Raw genomic sequence first — 20525 nt, forward strand, 5'->3', positions numbered from 1 at the left:
TAAGCTTTCTAAACCACTCTAGATAATTCTCCTTTCCGCTAAATGGAAATCCAACTATCGAGACTATTGAAGTCATAATTATTTTGAAGTCAAATAAAATGTTCAAAAAAATGCTTTTCAAATATTTCAAATATATACAATACTCCTCTAAAAAAAGTATAAATCCCTTTCTCCTTTTGTTTTAAATGAGATTGGCTTTAGTGATTTGATGATGGGCTTGAAAAATTATTTTGGAGAGAGACCTCATTGTTTCCCTTTTTATTTTTCTCTTTAGCTTTTAAAACTTATTTCAATGTTATATCCAATTTGTAATTCGTGTTTATATCCAACTTGAGAAAAGAAACTTTCTTGGACGGTCTAGACTTTCCTTTTGACTTTAAAATGTGGAAGAAAAGCTAATCAAAAGCCTCGAAGGCGTGGAAGCCCATGTATGACTGTGTAGACGGTGAAGTCGATAGTAATTTTCGTGCCACTTTTTCCTTAAAATAAAAAATAATAATTACATAAATTCAATTTATTATATTATAAATTTTATTTATCAATAAATTTATAAACAAAATTAATAAATTTATAAACAAAATTACAAAAGACATGTGACATTAAAATAAGAATAATTCATATTTAAAATCTGTAACTAATAAACATATATATATAAAATAATTTAGATTAATGGGCATTATATGACCTCATGTCCCAACAAGACTGCATTCGTATTAGGTAAACATCACGGCCAATTGAAGTTCATGACAGAGGCTGCAACTTAACTCTAACGACATGATGATGAAAGCCCAAACACAAGCTAGATCTTGATGATAAGTCTAATGAAATCTGATGCCACAACAGAATAGAGAAAGTCATAAGTAAAAAGGGAAATCGTATATCCTGCAAACCTTTAATATTCTCACAAAAAAGTACACTGCGGAGAGAAATAAATTGAATCCCAACCGCTGTCAATAAGGGCTTCCGATATCTTTAATCTTGCTTAAAAGTATATACATTTCGGAGGGACAGAAAATTAATCTCATGAGCCTTCGATAAGGGGTTCTAATTTAACCATGGATGCTATGGAAACATTGAGGCCCACTAATTGCAGTTTATCCTATATGCGTCCTTTTCCTGGAAATTGACTCCGGCTGAAGCGGCTGCATATTCACAGAGAAGGCTCTGCTAGCATGCATCCTGAGATTGCTGAAACCCGAAAGATTTTATTCAGGTTCAAATGTTACAGAGGATATAACCTCCACTCGTGTTAAAGGAGTGTACCGTAACGATAAATAGCGTAATTCTGTACAGTATAGCATGCGCAGTCCATGGCCTTTTGGAAATCAATGATTTCATCCAGCTTCGAATTTGTAGGTACTGTGTAATCCATTTTTCCAAACATGGACGTCAGATATTCGAAAGCAACTTCGTCACAAGGAAGGGTGAGCCCCATTTGGTGACCAAACCCATACTCCTCTTCGGCCTTCTGTAACAATGCCCGGAAGACAGGATGATTTAAATAAGTGGCAGGAATGATAAACCTCCTTCGTTCCTTTCCAACATACACCGCACAGTGTCCCTTGGGAACATCTGTGGGCAAAGCACTGCATGAGGAGCCCAGGGCCCCATTCTCCATCATGGAGTACCCAGTTTTCTCTTGAGAAAGGGCATATCTCGTCGCCTTATAGCCCTTTGCAAACTTGCAAAGCACTCTGATTAGCTGCTTCAAAAGAAGAACATGAGGGTTTCTCAATCTTCTTGCCATTGCCATAGATTAAGATTAGATGAGACTGGAGGATACAAAATCAAATTCAAACCTCTTGCTTAAAATAGAGTACTAACGAGAAGCTTGCACAAGATTTGATTTGGAAAAAAGGCATACATTTCGTATATATAAGAACTGAAAGTTAGGATCTAATGAGCAGAAGCAGAGATTTCTTGTGATAAGATGGTAATGGTGTATAACAGTGATATGGTCCACTGTCGTCTTTTGTACCATATACAAGATGCTTCGAAGAGTGACTTTTAGGCCCACCTGCAATCAGAATCGACTAAGTAGCACGAGCGTGTACCCTTCAAATGTAGGGATGCCTGCAGACCAAGATCAATGAGTGAAATTAAGATCACTCTCTTATGGCCAACCAACTGTGTGGAATCCTATCTTATCAGAACCGATTTTCTGAGTAGTGCAGCGTCTAAAGTAGAATTACTAGATTCTCATTCGTTACTTTCGAATGGGCGCTGTAATTGTCATCCAATATAGAGATTATTTGCAGAGATTTCTCTGGCGTAAATTCCTCTGAGATTCTGTTTGTCCGGCCACAAGATTGCGAGTAATGAATGCGAAATAGACGTTCACGTGTAATTTTGCGTGGGTTGCGACACCTGTAATTGTCATCCAATATAGAGATTATTTGCAGAGATTTCTCTGGCGTAAATTCTTCCTCTGAGATTCTGTTTGTCCGGCCACAAGATTGCGAGTAATGAATGCGAAGTAGACGTTCACGTGTAATTTTGCGTGGGTTGCGACACATTAGTTGAATGGCTTTTCTCTCATCATATTCAAATTCAGACAGCTGCTGGCATGAAAAGACTTCGATTTCTTTCATCATATCCAAATTCAGACACTCTCTATCATGAAGTGACAATTATTTGTAACGATTACCTGATATGGATGTAATTTTTTTTTTTAAATCTAGGATAATTAGTAACGGGTCAGAATTATTTTGAACAGACTTAGATCAAATCTAATAATAATAGGAAATTTATGTCTCAACAAAAGCCGAAACTTTTGCTATAGGGTAGCCTACTCTTTTATCGAAAACACAATAGGTCATAATATACTCATGAGTACTCATAAGATTTAAACCCTCATCTCGTGAGTTTCACTCAGCGAAAATTACCGTTAAACCCCATATCATTGTATATATGGATTCAAAATTTAAAATATTATATTATTTATTACATAAAGTTGGTCCATTTGCTATATTAGAGGTACTTGAAATTGCCTTTGCTTTAATAGATTGAATTCCTATATAATAAATTTAAAAATATATAAAGTGGAGGATCAGACAAAGTTTTCGAGCCCTCACAATATTACTCTGAAGAATTAATAAAAAATGAGAGGACTCGAACGAAGATTATTCCTAAGAAAATCCACGATAAGTCGTGATTTGCAACATCTGTTGTATTAATTTTTATTAATTTCCACGTATAAATTTATAAGTAATAATAATAATTTATTTTTAAATTAAATTATTTATTTTTAAATAAAAGTTTAAATATGTAAAATGATAATTGAAAAAAAGTTGTTGTTTTACTAGAATTGAAAATTTTATGATGTAATTAATTGATTAAGTTATTAATTTTTAATGTATAAATTTATAAGAATAATAATTTAGTATTTAAATTAAATTATATATCTTTAAATAAAAGTTTAAGTATGTAAAATTATAATTGAAAAAATGTTATTGTCTTACTAGAATCGGAAAAGGTACAATGTAACTAAGGTACAATATAACTAATTGATTGAGTTAGCAGATATTATATCATATTATATATGTCGTTTACTTGGCATTAAGTTGAGGATTAGACAAAGTTTTTAGGTTTTCACAATATTATTATGGAGAATTAATAAAAAGAAGATGCTATGTCATATTATATATGTGGTTTATTTAGCATTAATTTGAGGATTAAACAAAGTTTTCAAGTTCTCAAAATATTACTATGAGAAATAATAAAATATGTGTGGTTCGCTTAGCATTAACTTGAAGATTAGATAATTTTTTCAAACTCTCACAATACTACTAAAGAATTAATAAAAAATGAGAGGACTCAAATTAAGATTATTCCTAAGAAAATCTATAAAAATTCATGATATGCCATTTATATTGTATTAATTTCTATTGTATAAATTTATAAGTAATAATAATAATAATTTAATTTTTGAATTAAATTATATATTTTTAAATAGAAGCTTAAATATGTAAAACGATAATTGAAAAACTATTATTGTTTTATAACGAAATTAAATAGAATTGAAAAAGGTAGAATGTAACTAATTAGCACTATGTTTCTGATTTTAAGAGTGTCTAGAAAATTAAATTGAACTCATGACTTTTCAATAGCAAAAGTGCTTCAACCACAAATACTTACCAATTGAACTAATTTTGGATACCAATTTTAGTAGATTTATAATACTAACAATTGCAACAAAAGGTGCAAAGGGACACCTAAAAATTGCCCCAAAAGGTGCAAAGAGACACTGATAGGAAAAATTATACTTTGATTTTAAACAGTAATTTTTATATTAAATATGGTTTTTAGGTTGTGATGTGAATAGTGTTTCTGTGATTATCATTTCTATCTTTATCATCATCATTTCCTCCTCATGGATGACGTCTTCTACTATCAATGATTGATAATCCTGTTTGCAAATCCAAATCAGAAGCTAGATCTGGAGGAGGAGAAGAATATTTATGCTCATCACTAATAGAATTCTCTTTAGAATTTGTCATTTTTTTCTTATTGCATTCCTGAATAGCAGTGGTGAATCATGATCATCCCTTCTTGAACAAGTTGTGACTTGTGTAGTTAAAAGTAGTCTGCATTTTTTTTATTTTCTATACCAAGGCCTAAATGTTTAGGACATTGTTTAATGTTGTAAGGTCTTTGTGGAACATCCTCATTTTTTTGAATTCCTCCAACCGTTTTTACGTGAGTTGAAGATCATATCATAGGTAACACAATAGATTTGTTTATTTTCTGCTTCATTAGCAATTAATAACTAAATTTTATCCTGAACCATTTTCTACTCTTCACCATTAGTCATTCAATGCAATGAAACTACCTCATCCTATGGATGTGACTTATCATACAATTCCTGAAATTTTTTTATCAACAAAAACATCCCCAAAATCTAAGTTACCATTTGTAAATACTTCCTCATCAACCACTTGGTGATCTCTTTTGTTGCCATTCCATTCTTGCACATTCCACCTTTCTTCCTTTCATTTCTTAGTTCTATGAATGGGAAAAGTCGACAATTCAACCTTAAGGTTTGGAATGGAATCCCCAGGTCTTCTAGAAAACACTAAATATTGAGGAACAACTAGCTCTTATAATGGGAAAATATCCTGGTCTAGTTTATTTTTTACCCCCGCTAATGGGCCAACACCTATTATGACTCTAGCAATCTACTCTATTAACCAACCTCTGCAATTTAGGGTTGTCTTAGTTGTATGCACTGGAATTGAGTTTTGCTTTCTTTTTTTATATGAACTTATATGGGCTAGAAATATCTGCGTTATTGAGTTTTAACGCAAAAGAAAAATTTCACCTCTTAACAATTGGTTACCAAGATATTAACCCTGCAAATTTTTAGCCTTAGGGTCATTATTGATTTGGACTTATGCAGGAACGCACAAAAATACAAATATACACATAAACATAGAGATGTAATGGAAATAAACTTCATTCATTAATATCAAAGAACCGAAATATGCTTACATACAGAAATTAAAATAAACTAGCTCGGGCGATGGTAGCTTATCTCTAAGAAGATATGTGGACAATACATGCCTCTGAACTGCGTTAAAATGATGCTTAAAGGCCTATTTATTATTGAGAAACAATGGAAACCATAAGCATCCAGAAAGCTAACCCTAGGAGATGAAGCACCAAAATTGTGGGACCCATTTAGGTAAATTGGTACATAAAATTCTCGAGGTCGTAATTTTGGCATAGAATCTTCGTCAGGCTATAATAGTACCTTGTTTCAAATATTGCAAAGAGAAAACTAAAATAAAATCGGCAAACCAGTTTGAGACATCTCAGTTTCTCTGTTTTCCCTAAAAAACGTCTTTTAGTCCCTAAAAAAGGCTCCATAATTTTAGGACCTAAAAAATTGCCAAACATAGTAAGCTGTGCTACAATTAATGAAAACAAAAAGAAACAATGGTGGGGGTCCAACTGGAATAGGTAGGTGGCCACCAATATCCACCTAGATCAGTCCTCCCCCCTTAGGAAGCAATTGTACCCATTATGTTGAGTGCATCCATGAGATGGGGAAACTTCTGTTGAACTTAGTCCCTCGTGAGCGACTTGCGTTGGGGTAGGAGTTGGTCATCTTTGATAACCCGATAGAATGTGATCTTCTATTGGCAAGTATTCTTGATATGCATGTCCATGATCCGATTAGTTGTGGCATGTTCCATATAGTCTGGGTTTAACTCTGTTGGTGTGAGTTGTTGTGTAATGTATGATGTGCTAGTAATGGTCGAAGGCAATCCACATTGAACACTCGGTGCATGCCAAGGAATGGTGTAAGATCCATATCGGAGTGGGCGAAGATTGCGGTTGGGCCCAATGAGGTGCTCATTTTACAAATGTAACTGAACATTGTCATGGGTGTATGGTTGTATATGTAGGTTTTAACCCCGTACAGAAATTAGCTATATACCAATTCTAAAAACAAAAGATAAACAATGACGAGAGCATAACACATAAAACAAATATACACAGATATTTTCCCTTGGATCCCAAAATCGGGATTACCATATTGCTTTTCATTATGTTCCTTTCAATGTTACAATACATATATACACATGTCGAAGAATCAATAAACACTGATCCATTAACCCTCGATTAGAACATAATTATAGTTCCCTTGACCCGATCTATAAAATACCATGGACCAAAAACCATCGCGCCCAAAACCATGTGCGAAAACCATGCACAAAACCATAGGTAGGTATGCCCACTTAATATAGGGTACAAAAAAAAAATTGCCAGGGCGCTGCCCCGTACCTTGTAGAGAGGGCTGCAGTCCTCGTCAAACACCCCTCTGCACATCGGAGCAATGAGGAGGGCTCCGTCCCCTCTAACCCCGGTTTCACTACTAGGGTCATGGAAAAATTATAAATAATTTATATTTTATTTATTTCTTCAACCCGTGTAATTGATACTCTATTGAGTTAAGTATTTTGTAAATATCTTTGTCGAAGAAGAGAACGGTTTAGATTGATTGTAATAGCGAGAAAAACAAGTGAAGTATTTTATAAGTATCTTTGTCGAGAAAGAGAGCTGTGTAGATTGATTGTAATACCGACAAAATAAACTTTCTCATGCAATTTGAAGTGAGTTATGAATAATTTGACGTGAGTTGTAAATTTTGTTGGAGACGTGGATTGCCATGACTGTTTTTTTTAACGGTAGGCTCATAAAGAGATAGAATTTGAGATCTATAAGTTTATATAATTTGAGCGAAATATAGTTTAAAAATCTATAAAATTTTGAATAAAATTACTGGTAATTTGTTAGTTAAATATAATTTACAAAATTTTAAATAGAGCTATATAAGATATTTACAATGTTTTCAGTATGAATCCCTGAATTGTGAAACCCATCAGGAAAATGGATTTGTTTAGAAATTCCAAACCGAAATCATAATATTTATATATGAATCTAGCGTTTATTTATTGCCCACCGGCAACGCGGTTATTTTTTTTTTAATTTATAGGAAGATGGTTTTGCACCTTAGGTTATATATATATATATATATATATATAAATAAAACTGAATTATCATAAGAAATAATTTTAATGTTAACCAATATTAACTTATTTTTGTTTTTAATGGGCAGATGTATTTTGCACTTAATTCTTAAATTTAAATTGTCACAGGGAATAGTTTTTAATGTTAAGAGACTATTATCTGAGTTAAAATAAATTAGAGTAGATTTGCCTTTTAGTTGCAATTTTTTTTTAAGGATAAGAATTTATATATACACATATATTTTATATATCAATTTTATTTTATCAAATTTTTCATGAAATTTTAAATTTGCACTGTTTAAAGCTTAAACTATAATTTTGAATGTATAAATAGATTAAGTGACTTGAAAATCTTTTGCACATTTTATGTAGATGACACATCTTAAATTACAATTACAATAAATATTTATTAGATTTGTGACAAAATTGACCCAAATATATATTTGGAAAATGCTAAAATTTATGTTAAATGTTTTAATCATTAGAAATTTTTAGACTACCAGACACTTTACAACCTAGTATAGGAGAATATAAAATATTACATCAAATAATAATAATAGATTATAATATTAATTCTATTAAATAAAATGAAAAATAAAAATAATAATTGCACAAATTCAATTTTTTATATGATAAATTTTATTTATCAATAAATTTACAAACCAAATCACAAAATAGATTTAGCATTAAAATAAATATAAATAATAATAATTCATATTTAAAACCTATCACTAATAAACCTATATATAAATATAAAATAATTTAGCTTAATAAGCATTAGATGACCTCATGTCCAACAAGACTGCATTCATATTACGTAGACATCACAGCCAATTGAAGTTCATGACAGACGCTGCAACTTAACTCTAACGACATGATCATCAAAGCTGAAACACAAGCTACATCTTGATGATAAGTCGAATGAAGTCTGATGCGACAACAGAATAGAGAAAGTCATAAGTAAAACAGCAAATCGTATATCTTGCAAACCTTTAATATTCTCACAAAAAAGGACACTGTAGAGAGAAAAAAATTCAATCCCAACCGCTGTCAGTAAGGGCTTCTGATATCATTAATCTTCCTTAAAAGGTATATACATTTCGGAGGGACAGAAAATTATCTCGTGAGCCTTCAATAACGGGTTCTAATTTAACCATGGATGCTATGGAAAAATTTAGGCCCACTAACTGTTGTTTATCGTATATGAGTCTTTTTCCTGGAAATTAACTCCGCCTGAAGTGGCTGGATCTTCACAGAAAAGGCTCTTCTACCATGCATCCTGAGATTGCTGAAACCCGAAAGATTTTATTCAGGTTTCATCCAAATATTACGGAGGATATAAGCTCCACTCGTGTTAAAGGAGTGTACCGCAACGATAAATTGCGTAACTCTGTACAGTCTATCATGCGCAGTCCATGGCCTTTTGGAAATCAATGATTTCATCCAGCTTCGAATTTGTAGGTACTCTGTAATCCATTTTTCCAAACATGGACGTCAGATATTCGAAAGCAACTTCGTCACAAGGGAGGGTGAGCCCCATTTGGTGACCAAACCCATACTCCTCTTCGGCCTTCTGTAACAATGCCCGGAACACAGGATGATTTAAATAAGTGGCAGGAATGATAAACCTCCTTCGTTCCTTTCCAACATACACCGCACAGTGTCCCTTGGGAACATCTGTGGGCAGAGCACTGCAGGAGGTGCCCAGGGCCTCACCCTCCATCATGAAGTACCCAGTTTTCTCTGGAGAAACGGCATATCTGGTCGCCTTATAGCCCTTTGGAATCTTGCAAAGCACTCTGATTAGCTGCTTCAAAAGAAGAACATGAGGGTTTCTCAATCTTCTTGCCATTGCCATAGATTAGATGAGACTGGAGGATACAAAATCAAATTCAAACCTATTGCTTAAAATCGAGTACTAACGAGAAGCTTGCACAAGATTTGATTTGGAAAAAAGGCATACATTTCGTATATATAACAACTGAAAGTTAGGATCTAATGAGCAGAAGCAGAGATTTCTTGTGATAAGATGGTAATGGTGTATAACAGTGATATGGTCCACTATCGTCTTTTGTACCATATACAAGATGCTTCGAAGAGTGACTTTTAGGCCCACCTGCAATCAGAATCGACTAAGTAGCACGAGGGTGTACCCTCCAAATGTAGGGAAGTCGGCAGACCGAGATCAATGAGTGAAATTAAGATCACTCTCTTATGGGCAACCAACTGTGTGGAATCCTATCCTATCAGAACCGATTTTCTGAGTAGTGCAGGCGTACAAAGTCGAATTACTGGATTAGTTATTTTTCTCATTCATTAATTTCGAATGGGCGCTGTAATTGTCATCCAATATAGAGATTATTTGCAGAGATTTCTCTGGCTTAAATTTGTAGTGATTCTGTTTGTGCGGCGACAAGATTCGGAGTAATGAATGCGAAGTACACGTTCACGTGTAATTTTGCGTGGGTTGCGACACATTAGTTGAATGTCTTTCTCTCATCATATTCAAATTCAGACAGCTGCTGGCATGAAACGACTCGGATTTGTTTCGTCATATCCAAATTCAGACACTTTCTATCATGAAGTGACAATTATTTGTAACGATTAGGTCATATGGATGCAAAATTTAAGGTATTATTACATAAGGTTGGTCCATTTGCTATACTAGAGCTACTTGAAATTGCCTTTGCTCTAATAGATTGAATTCCTATATAATTAATTTAAAAATATATAAAGTGGGGGATTAGACAATGAAATTGCCTTTGCTCTAATAGATTGAATTCCTATATAATTAATTTAAAAATATATAAAGTGGGGGATTAGACAAAGTTTTCGAGTCCACACCAATATTACTATGAAGAATTAATAAAAAATGAGAGGACTCGAACGAAATTGTTCCTAAGAAAGTCTATGATAACTCGTGATTTGCAACATATTGTATTAATTTTTTTAATTTCTACGTATAAATTTATAAGTAATAATAATAATTTAATTTTTAAATTAAATTATATATTTTAAATAAAAGTTTAAATAGGTAAAATGATAATGGAAAAGATGTTGTTGTTTTAGTAGAATTGAAAAATTTATGGTGTAATTAATTGATTAAGTTATTAATTTCTATTGTATAAATTTATAAGTAATAATAATAATTTAATTTTTAAATTATATAATATATTTTTAAACATGTAAAATTATAATTGAAAAAATGTTATTGTTTTATTGGGATCCAAAAAAGTACAATGTAATTAATTAATTGATTGAGATGCTATATCATACTATATATGTGGTTTACTTAGCATTAAGTTGAGGATTGGACAAAGTTTTCAGGTTTTCACAATATTACTATGAAGAATTAATAAAAAGAAAATGCTATGGCGTATTATATATGTGGTTCACTTAGCATTAACTTGAGGATTAGACAAAGTTTTCAAGCTCTCAAAATATTACTATGAAGAAATAATAAAATATATCTGGCTCACTTAGAATTGATTTGAAGATTAGATAATTTTTTCAAGCTCTCACAGTATTACTTAATAAAAAATAAAAAATGAGAGGATTCAAATTAAGATTATTCCTAAGAAAATCAATGACAATTCATGATTTGGCACTTATATTGTATTAATTTCTATTGTATAAATTTATAAGTAATAATAATAATTTAATTTTTGAATTAAATTATAAATTTTTAAATAGAAGTTTAAATATGTAAAATGATAATTGAAAAACTATTGTTATTTTATAATGAAATTAAATAGAATTGAAAAAGGTACAATGTAACTAATTAGCACTATGTTTCTGACTTAAGAGTGTCTAGAGAATTAAATTGAACTCATGACCTTTCAATAGAAAAGTGCTTCAACCACAAATACTACCAATTGAACTAGTTTTGGATACCAATTTTAGTAGATTTATAATACTAACAATTGCAACAAAAGGTGGAAAGGGACACCTAAAAATTTCCCCAAAAGGTGCAAAGAGACACCGATAGGTAAAATTGTACTTTGATTTTAAACAATAATTTTTATATTAAATATAATTTTTAGGTTGTGATGTGGATAATGTTTCTATGATTATCATTTCTATCTTTATCATCATCATTTCCTCCTCATGGATGATGTCTTCTACTATCAATGGTTGATAATCCTTTCTGCAAATCCAAATCAGAAGATAGATCTAGAGGAGGAGAAGAATATTTATGCTCATCACTAATAGAATTCTCTTTAGAATCTGTCATGTTTTTCGTATTGCCTTCCTCAATAGCAGTGGTGAATCATGATCATCCCTTATTGAACAAGTCCTGACTTGTGTAAAGTTAAAAGTAGTCTGCATTTTTTTTTATTTTCCATACGAAGCCCTAAACCTTTAGGACATTGTTTAATGTTGTAAGGTCTTTGTGGAACATCCTCATTTTTTTGAATTCCTTCAACCCTTTTTACTTGAGTTGAATATCATATCAAAGTAGCATAATAGAGATGTTTATTTTATACTTCGTTAGCAATTAATAACTAAATTTTAGCCTGAACCATTTTCTACTCTTCATCATTAGTCATTAGATGCAATGAAACTACCTCATCCTATTGATGTGACTTATCATACAATTCCTGAAATTTTTTTATCAACAAAAACATCCCCAAATTCTAAGTTACCATTTGCAAATACTTCCTCATCAACCACTTGGTGATCTCTTTTGTTGGCATTCCATTCTTGCACATTCCACCTCTCTTCCTTTAATTTCTCAGTTTTATCAATGGGTAAAGTCGACAATTCAACCTTAAGGTTTGGAATGGAATCCCTAGGTCCTCTAAAAAACACTAAATATTGAGGAACAACTAGCTCTTATAATGGGAAAATACCATTGTCTAGTTTATTGTTTACCCCCAATAATGGGCCAACACCTATTATGCCTCTAGCAATCTACTCTATTAACCAACCTCTAGAATTTAGGGTTGTCTTAGTTGTATGCACTAGAATTGATTTTTGCTTTATTTTTTTATATGAACTTATATGGGCTAGAAATATCTCCGTTATTGAGTTTTAATGCAGAAGAAAAATATAACCTCTTAACAATTGGTTACCAAGATATTAACCCTGCAAATTTTTAGCCTTAGGGTCGTTATTGATCTAGACTTATGTAGGAACACAAAAAAATACAGATATACACATAAACATAGAGATGTAGTAGAAATAACTTCATTTCATTAATATCAAAGAACTAAAATATGCTTACATAAAGAGATTAAAATAAACTAGCTCGGGTGATGGTAGCTTATGTTTAAGAAGATATGTGGAGGATACATGCCTCTGAATTGCATTAAAATGATGCTTAAAGGAATATTTATTATTGAGAAACAATAGAAACCATAAAAATCCAGAAACCTAACCCTAGGAGATGAAGCAATAAAATTGTGGGACCCGTTTAGGTAAATTGGTACATAAAATTCTCGAAGTCATAATTTTGGCACACAGTCTTCGTTAGGCTATAATAATATCTTGTTTCAAATATCCCAAAGAGAAAACTAAAAGAAAATAGGCAAACGAGTTTGAGACATTTCAGTCTCTCTGTTTTCCCTAAAAACACGTCTTTTAGTCCCTCAAAATGTCTCCAGAACTTTAGTACCTGAAAAATTACCAAAAATAGTAAGTTGTGTTACAATTAATGAAAATAAAAAGAAACAATGTTGGGGGTCCAAGTGGAATAGGCTGGTGGCCACCAATATCCTCCTTGATCAGTCCTCCCCCCTTAGGAAGCAATTGTCTGCATGATGTTGAGTGCCTCCATGAGATGGGAAAACTTGTGTTGAACTTTGTCCCTGGTAAGCCACTTGCCTCGGGGTAGGAGTTGGCCATCTTTGATAACTTGATACAATGTAATCTTATGTTGGCAAGTGTTCTTGATATGCATGTCCATGATCCGATTAGTTGTGGTATGTTCCATATAGTTTGGGTTTAAATCTGTTGCTGTGAGTTGTTGTGTAATGTATGATGTGCCTAGTATTGGTCGAAGTCGGTCCACATTGAACACTCGGTGCATGCCAAGGAATGGTGTAAGACCCATATCGGAATGGGTGAAGCTTGCGGTGTGGCCCAACGAGGTGCTCCTTCTACAAATTTAACCAAACATTGTCGCCTACCTGAAACTTGTGTGGCATCCAATGTTAATCATGATGCTTCTTATACATAGCATTGGTTGTAGCCAATATGTCATGGAACTACTGGCGAATGTGCTGAATGCACCCAATGAAGTTGTTAGCCGTGTTAGCTTTGGACTCCACATGAGCCAAATTTGCGTGAGTAGCTACAAATGGTATGACCACATCAATGGAACATAGCGGTTGGAATCCCAACCCTACCTAAAAGGGGTTGTGGCCAATTGATCTATGGAGAGCTCTATTGTAGCTATGTTAGAAACTATGGAGGCTTTCATCCCATGTGTGTGGATGTTTAGAGTTGCACATACATAGAATGTGTATGATCATCTTTTTGACGACCTATATTTGGCCATCAGTTTGGGGGTGGATTGTTGTGAACTTAATGAGCTTGGTATGCAACATTGACAAGAGGCTTGACAAAAATTTACCTAGGAACCTGATGTTCCGATTTGAGATAATGGATTGTGGGATCCCAAAATGTACCCATAGTAATTCAAAGAAGATCTTAGTAGTCGCTTCTTCTATGATACTCTTTTTGAAGGTTGTGAGAAAGGTCATCTTAGAGAATCTCTCAATGAGCATGAAAACATAGTCATTTCCATCCTTAGTAGAAGGAAGGCCTGACATGTAATCCATGCATGTGGATTCCCAAGGTCAACTAGGAGTAGGAAGAGGAGCATATAGGCCTTTCTTTTTGATTATATGTTTGGCAATGGCGCAGGAGGTGCAAGATCTGATTTACTTCCTAACATCCTATAGAAGGTTCAACCAATAAAAACACTTCTGAAACACCACCAACATTTTCTCCACCCTGAAATGTCCAGTGATCTAACTGTAGTGTGCTTCCCAAATCATCTTCACACACTCACTTGAAGGAACACAGAGGTGTCCTAGGTGGCATAACAGTTGATTGTAAAGGTGAAAATTTGGAACTTTATTTCCTTCAATGAGCATGCTCTTGTAAAGATGCGGCCATCCCATAGTCTCGTGCCCACAAGAGCCGAGCACAGTGGTCAATGCTATGACTGATGGTTAGCTGAGGAAGTCCACAACATTTTTTGTGCTTCCCTTCTTGTACTTAATATTCAAATGGAATTGTTGTAGGTATGTGGATCATTTCTGATGGTGCTCATTTTGAAACTTCCCTTGTGTCTGTATAAACTACAGGGGTCGGTGGTCTGTGTGGAAGATCAATTCCCTCCCCATAATATAATGCTTCCATTGTATAGAGGCTTGCACAATGGAATACATATGTTTTTTCATACGTGGAATACTTTTAGACTATGTCTGAAAGTGTCTCATTGCGATATTCCACTGGATGGCCATGTTGAATAAGAGCAACACCAATATCATAGTTCAAGGCATCTATCTCGACCTCAAATGGTTGCTACCGGTTTAGTAATGTGAGCACTGATGCAGAATAGAGGTGATGCTTCAACTCGACAAATGAATTTGGTTGGGATTCATTCCAAAAGAACTTTCCTTTCACTCCTTCCTTTGTGACTTGACTCAAAGCCCAAGTTATATGGGATAACCCTAACATGAATTTTCGGTAGAAATTGGTAAGACCCAAAAACTTGTGGCGCTCTGTCAAAGTGGTTGCGAATGGCTAATCATCAATGAATTGTATCTTGGCTGGGTCAATATCCACACCCCTCTCATCAAGGAGGTAACCCGTATATTGAACCTTGGTCATAACAAAAGTTCACTTCTCCAAATTTGCACACAACTAGTGTTTTTGCAGGGTTTGGAGGACATCTTGAATATGGTGGAGGTGTTCTTCCCAACTCTGGCTGAAGATTGAAATTTCATCCAAATACAATACCAAGAATGATTTGGTGAAGGGTTGCAAGATGTCGTCCATCAACCTCATGAAGGTTTTGGTGCATTCGTAAACCAAAAAGTCATGACCAACCATTCGAAAAGGACCTCATTATATTTGAAGGAAGTCTTCCAAACATCAAATGGTTCGATCAGTACCTTGTGATATCCAGACTTCAATTCAATCTATCTAAATTATTTGGCCTCTTTGAGCTGGTCTAGAGGGTCATCAATCCATGGAACTGGATACCTGTTCTGTATATTGATCTTGTTCAGTGCCTGATAGTTAATACAAAGTCTCTAGCTCCAATCCTTCTTCTATACCCAAATCATCGAACTCCCTCATGGTGATTAACTTGGCATGAAGTTCCTTTTCAGCAACAACTCATGAATCTCCCTCTTGATTTCATCATTCTCTAGAACAGAGCATCTATGTATTGGTCCATTGTGTAGTGGCGCACCTCAGGTCAAATCAATGGAGTGCTTGACCTGGCAGTGTAGAGGTACCCCTGTGGGTGAGATGAAGATGTCCCTATACTCTACAAACTTGTCCATTATTGTTTCCATGTGGAGGAGCCTTATCTAGAGTTCATGGCCACAATGTTCTTCTTTCTTTGACGGTGAATCATGTGGAAAACAAATTTCTCGGTGTCAGAAATAATCTTATTGCATTTCTTCACAGTGATCAAAGGTTGGAAGTGCTACCTATGATATGCTATACAACTTGTTTCCCAAAGTAATAATAACTGTGTGAGTCCTAAACTCATACACAACATGTCGCTTCGACAAGTATGGTTGTCCTAATAAAACATCACAACCTGCAAGAGGAGAAACATCACACTATACATCATCTGTGAAGGGCTTGATGTTATAGGGAAGGTGACACTATTGGCTGACGTGGATATCTCGCCCTTGGCGAAGCCACTTGATGTTGTACGGTTGCAGGTGTGGTGTGGTAAGTAGGCCCAACCACTTCACGACATCTATTGAAATGAGGTTTCTTTTGCTTCCACTCTCGATAATGAACTATGACAGAGAACCATTCACCCACATCTGTGACTGGAAGAGTCACTCCTCATCCTATGGATCATCAGGCTCATCCTTCTAGATCTTGGTGGTAGCAACAATGGCACTAGGCTATGCATTGATAATTTTATTCTCTTTATCAATCCCCTTGTCGGTTTCTGAATCAAAGTTAGAACATGCATCTGATTTTGAAGCCGTCAGCTCAACCACCAATGACTGCTTAGCTTGACACTCACTTGTGTTGTGAGTGGGGGTCTTATGGAACTCACACCAATTCCCTGTATCCTCCTTTATCTTCATGGTGTTTGGCTTTTCTTATAGATTTGATGGGTTCTCCTGGGTCACCCATCCTAGCTTTGTCCTTTGTTCTATGGTTTGGTGACACATTTCCATTGCTTTGGATTCATAGATCAAAATTCTTGCTTCTTTTGTTTAAATTTCTACTTCGTCTTGGAAATGTATCGATAGGCGACACCAAGAAAGTAGATGTCCAGGAATTCCATTTCATCTTGGATGCACTTGTGTAGATAGTTGCAGTATTTGAGTACCAAATTCCACTCAAAATCTTTGATACCCAGCTTCATGTGAGGGTATTGAAAACATTTTTGAACTTTGTCACATCTTGGCCCCTTCCCTATCGCAGAGTGGTCCACATATGTATTTATCTTCATAGCTCCCAATAAGGTAACATAGTCCCTTGATGGCACCTCAAAAATAACTCCAAGTGGGTGTGACTGAAAATAATGAGGATTCCCTCTCGTTCTTTTGTTCATAGTAGGTTTCCCACCAGTCCTTGACTTGTGAGGTGGCTTTAAGGAGTGAAAATGTAATATTTTCCTGATTAGAAGAGTCATGAACTAAAAAATATCCTTTCAACATATTTAACCATCTATCAATGGCGTATGCATCTATCTGTCCTTAAAATATGAGAATGCTAAAGTTAACGTGTACCTTAAAAGGAGAGAGAACTATAGAGAGGTTGCTGGATGAAGATGTGTCGCCTGTGGGTAGCCACCAAAGGATATGGTAAAATATATCCATCATCACATTCCTTTGTTGCTCAAGAGATTCCTCGAGTAAAATTTTAAAAGGATCTCCTGGCCCCTTGTGTTTCTTTTCTTCCACCATGGGAGGTCTTCAGACATTGTGAGGTTGGTCTTGCAAAGATTCATCTAGGTCAAGCCCTAACTCCTTATACCCTGAGCTCATTGGGGACATGCAAAGAAACACAAAGAAGGAGAAGACCACTCTGATACCACTAATCCAAACTTATGAAGGAATGAAATAAAATACAAATATACACATAAACATGGAGGTGCGACATAAATAAAAGTTCATTTCATAAATATCAAAGAACTAAAATATGCTTACATACAAAAGTGGAAATAAACTAGCTCGGGTGATGATAACTTATCTCTGAGAATAGATGTGGTAGCGACATGCCGCTGGACTATGTTACAATGAGGCTCAAAGGCCTATTTATTATTAAGAAATAATGGATACCCTCAACATCCAAAAACCAAACCCTAGGAGATGAAGCGCCAAAATTGTGGGCCTTGTTTAGGTAAATTGGTACATCAACTTCCTGGATTCATAGTTTTGGCATATAATATCTGTTTGGTTATCATAATACCTCATTTCAAATATTTTGAAGAGTAGATCAAAAGATAATAGCTAAAATGGTTTGGGACTTTTCTGGTGTCTCTATTTTCCCTAAAAATGTATTTAGTCAATCAAACAACTCTAGAAATTTTGGACCAGAAAAACTACCAAAAATAGTAAATTTTGCTACAATTAAGGAAACTAAAAAGAAACAATGGTGAAGGTCCAAGTGGAATAGGCGAGTGGCCTCTAATATCCACCAAGATCAGTTATGAAACACAAACAAAACAATAACAATGTGTTGAGGGCCCCGAAATCGGGTCAACAACAAGGGGGATACCCACCGGGTCGGGAACCTGGTTGGCGGCTCCTTGCCTGGTTGGTGTAGCGGGTCCGACTGGGGATGATGGGACCAGCTTCCCAATCTAAAAGATGTGTGTGTGTGTGTGTAGATTTTGAAGATACTAATCTAAAGGTAATTTTAAACTAATTTAATTCTAGACTCTAAACTGACTCTATGCTACTGTAATATAACAAAAACAGCACATCTAATCTATACTAACCCGGGGTGAAATTCTTTCATTATGCGATCTAAAAAGATTTCATATAACAACTGGTAATAAAGATCATTCAACTATCATAAGAATATAAATCAATTAAGATGAACCATTCTGCATAAGAAGTTAGGCACAACAGTTGTGAACAGCATATCGCACAAACAAATGATTCCACCGTACAAAAGTGCCAAATGGTAATCCAGACATTCATACATTAACATATAAACAAATCAGCTGTATATCACTCTAAGAATATGAGCAGAAATTAATCAAGAGATAAAAGTACCATTTATGACTGATTTCACTCACAAACTTCAAGCAATAACGATTTATCTCTACTTACTTCTAACATCTACTAAGAGTACAGAAGTGCAACATCAGTAGCAGACATTAAAATGCAAACATAAATAAATCTCAATCCATCCATTCATCAAAAACCCCCTCCGAGGGTGCAAAAGTGCATGTTATGAGGACAAGTTTTTTGACAAATTTCCGGACCCTTCTCCAAATGCCATGAGAAGGGTTAAATACTACTAACTAACTAATGTTAATTACACAAACTTAGGGAACGGCTTCAAATGACCGCCCTTTTACTAAAGCAAATTTATTTCTAAAAATTGAATCTAATTTCTAACCGTTTCTGTATCTGCTCCTTAGTGCTGTAAGCAATGTGAGGTTCGCCTGGAAAGAGTCGGCTGGTTGTCTTTTCCTTTTGGTCGGGCGATGAAAGTAGAAATAAAAAAAGCTGGCACCTCTTTCTGACAACCTAGAAGATATTTTTGAAAATCTTCCTCTGGCTGGGTGTTTTTTGCTGTGTGTATACTTAGTATAACCCAGATTTCTTTCAAACTAATTGTGTTATTGCTATTTCGGTTTCCGGCCGTGTGAATGACTCAATGAGTTAGGGATTTCGTTGCCTGAACAATCTTACGTATTGAAAATTGCTTCCATTCTTTGTTCCAGGCTTTTCTAAAGCATCATCCCTTTTCAGCGTTTTTCTTTTTGCTTTACCCAATCTGAGCTTTAGGATCTTTTGCAAACATGTTTCTTTTGTGCGCCTTTGACTCTGAGTCTTGGATAGTCTATTTTCATCAGCGTTTGTGGAGTGATACTCTGGAATCCGCGGCTCTTCTGCATGCAGCATTCATTTGCGAAGGCATCTCCTCTCTGTTCTTCAAGTATTGGCGTTCTCCCCTTTTCCTTAGATGTTTCCTGCATATAGATTTATATCAGTTACTGCCTTACAATTTACGCAAAGGAAAAGAGACATGACGAAAAGATTGACATGAAAGCTTTAAACTCTAATGAATGCATAATCATGACACTCATAACGACTTGACTCTTCGAAAAACGCAAAACGATCATCTTTGGATACTCAGGCGTGCAATCATTAATTTCCCTTAAGGTGCGCGCTCGATTTTGGGTTTACAGATCATGCCGAAGAAACTTTGCGATGAGTGGTTTATGCGATTCGTATCGCAGCAATTAATAATCTCATTCGTCGCAGATCGCAAATCGCAAAATCACAGTTTGTAGGATCGCAGATTGCAGATCGCAATATCGCAATTTTCATTTGCTCGTTGTGTGCTGCTTTTGCGACGTTTGCGATATGCGACGTCGCATATCAGCCGTCGGCGATTCCTTTTTATTTTCTTTTAAGGGCGCTTTCAAAATATGCGATGTGATGAATTTCGCATCGCTTCTTTGCAGCTTATTTACGCGCATAGGAAAACTCTTCACTCTCTCTCTGCGATGCGATATAGCTTTTAGGGAGTTAAATACAAAAATTTGGATAAAAATATTTTTGGGATTTTTTGTTAAGGGTCCCCCTTTGC

General features: G+C 34.8%; 1 protein-coding gene and 1 pseudogene across 1 annotated transcript; both read right to left on the minus strand.

Moving 5' to 3' along the window:
• Positions 1–948: 948 nt before the first annotated feature.
• Positions 949–2001, minus strand: LOC149212707 (auxin-responsive protein SAUR32-like). The gene has a single exon (XM_089390643.1). The coding sequence runs from the start codon at positions 1751–1753 to the stop codon at positions 1250–1252; it is 504 nt and encodes a 167-aa protein (XP_089246769.1). The 5' UTR covers positions 1754–2001; the 3' UTR covers positions 949–1249.
• Positions 2002–8568: 6567 nt separating this feature from the next.
• On the minus strand, positions 8569–9507 carry LOC149212708 (protein SMALL AUXIN UP-REGULATED RNA 51 pseudogene; annotated as a pseudogene).
• Between the last annotated feature and the right edge of the window lie 11018 nt (positions 9508–20525).

Source organism: Pinus tabuliformis, chromosome 1_1, assembly GCF_031772625.1.
Source record: "Pinus tabuliformis cultivar Carrire ecotype Pingquan chromosome 1_1, CPIR1, whole genome shotgun sequence".
NCBI lineage: Eukaryota > Viridiplantae > Streptophyta > Pinopsida > Pinales > Pinaceae > Pinus > Pinus tabuliformis.

What these genes read in the sequence shown, in the direction of transcription:
- LOC149212707 (XM_089390643.1), bottom strand. Translation starts at nt 1,753, where the DNA reads ATGGCAATGGCAAGAAGATTGAGAAACCCTCATGTTCTTCTTTTGAAG.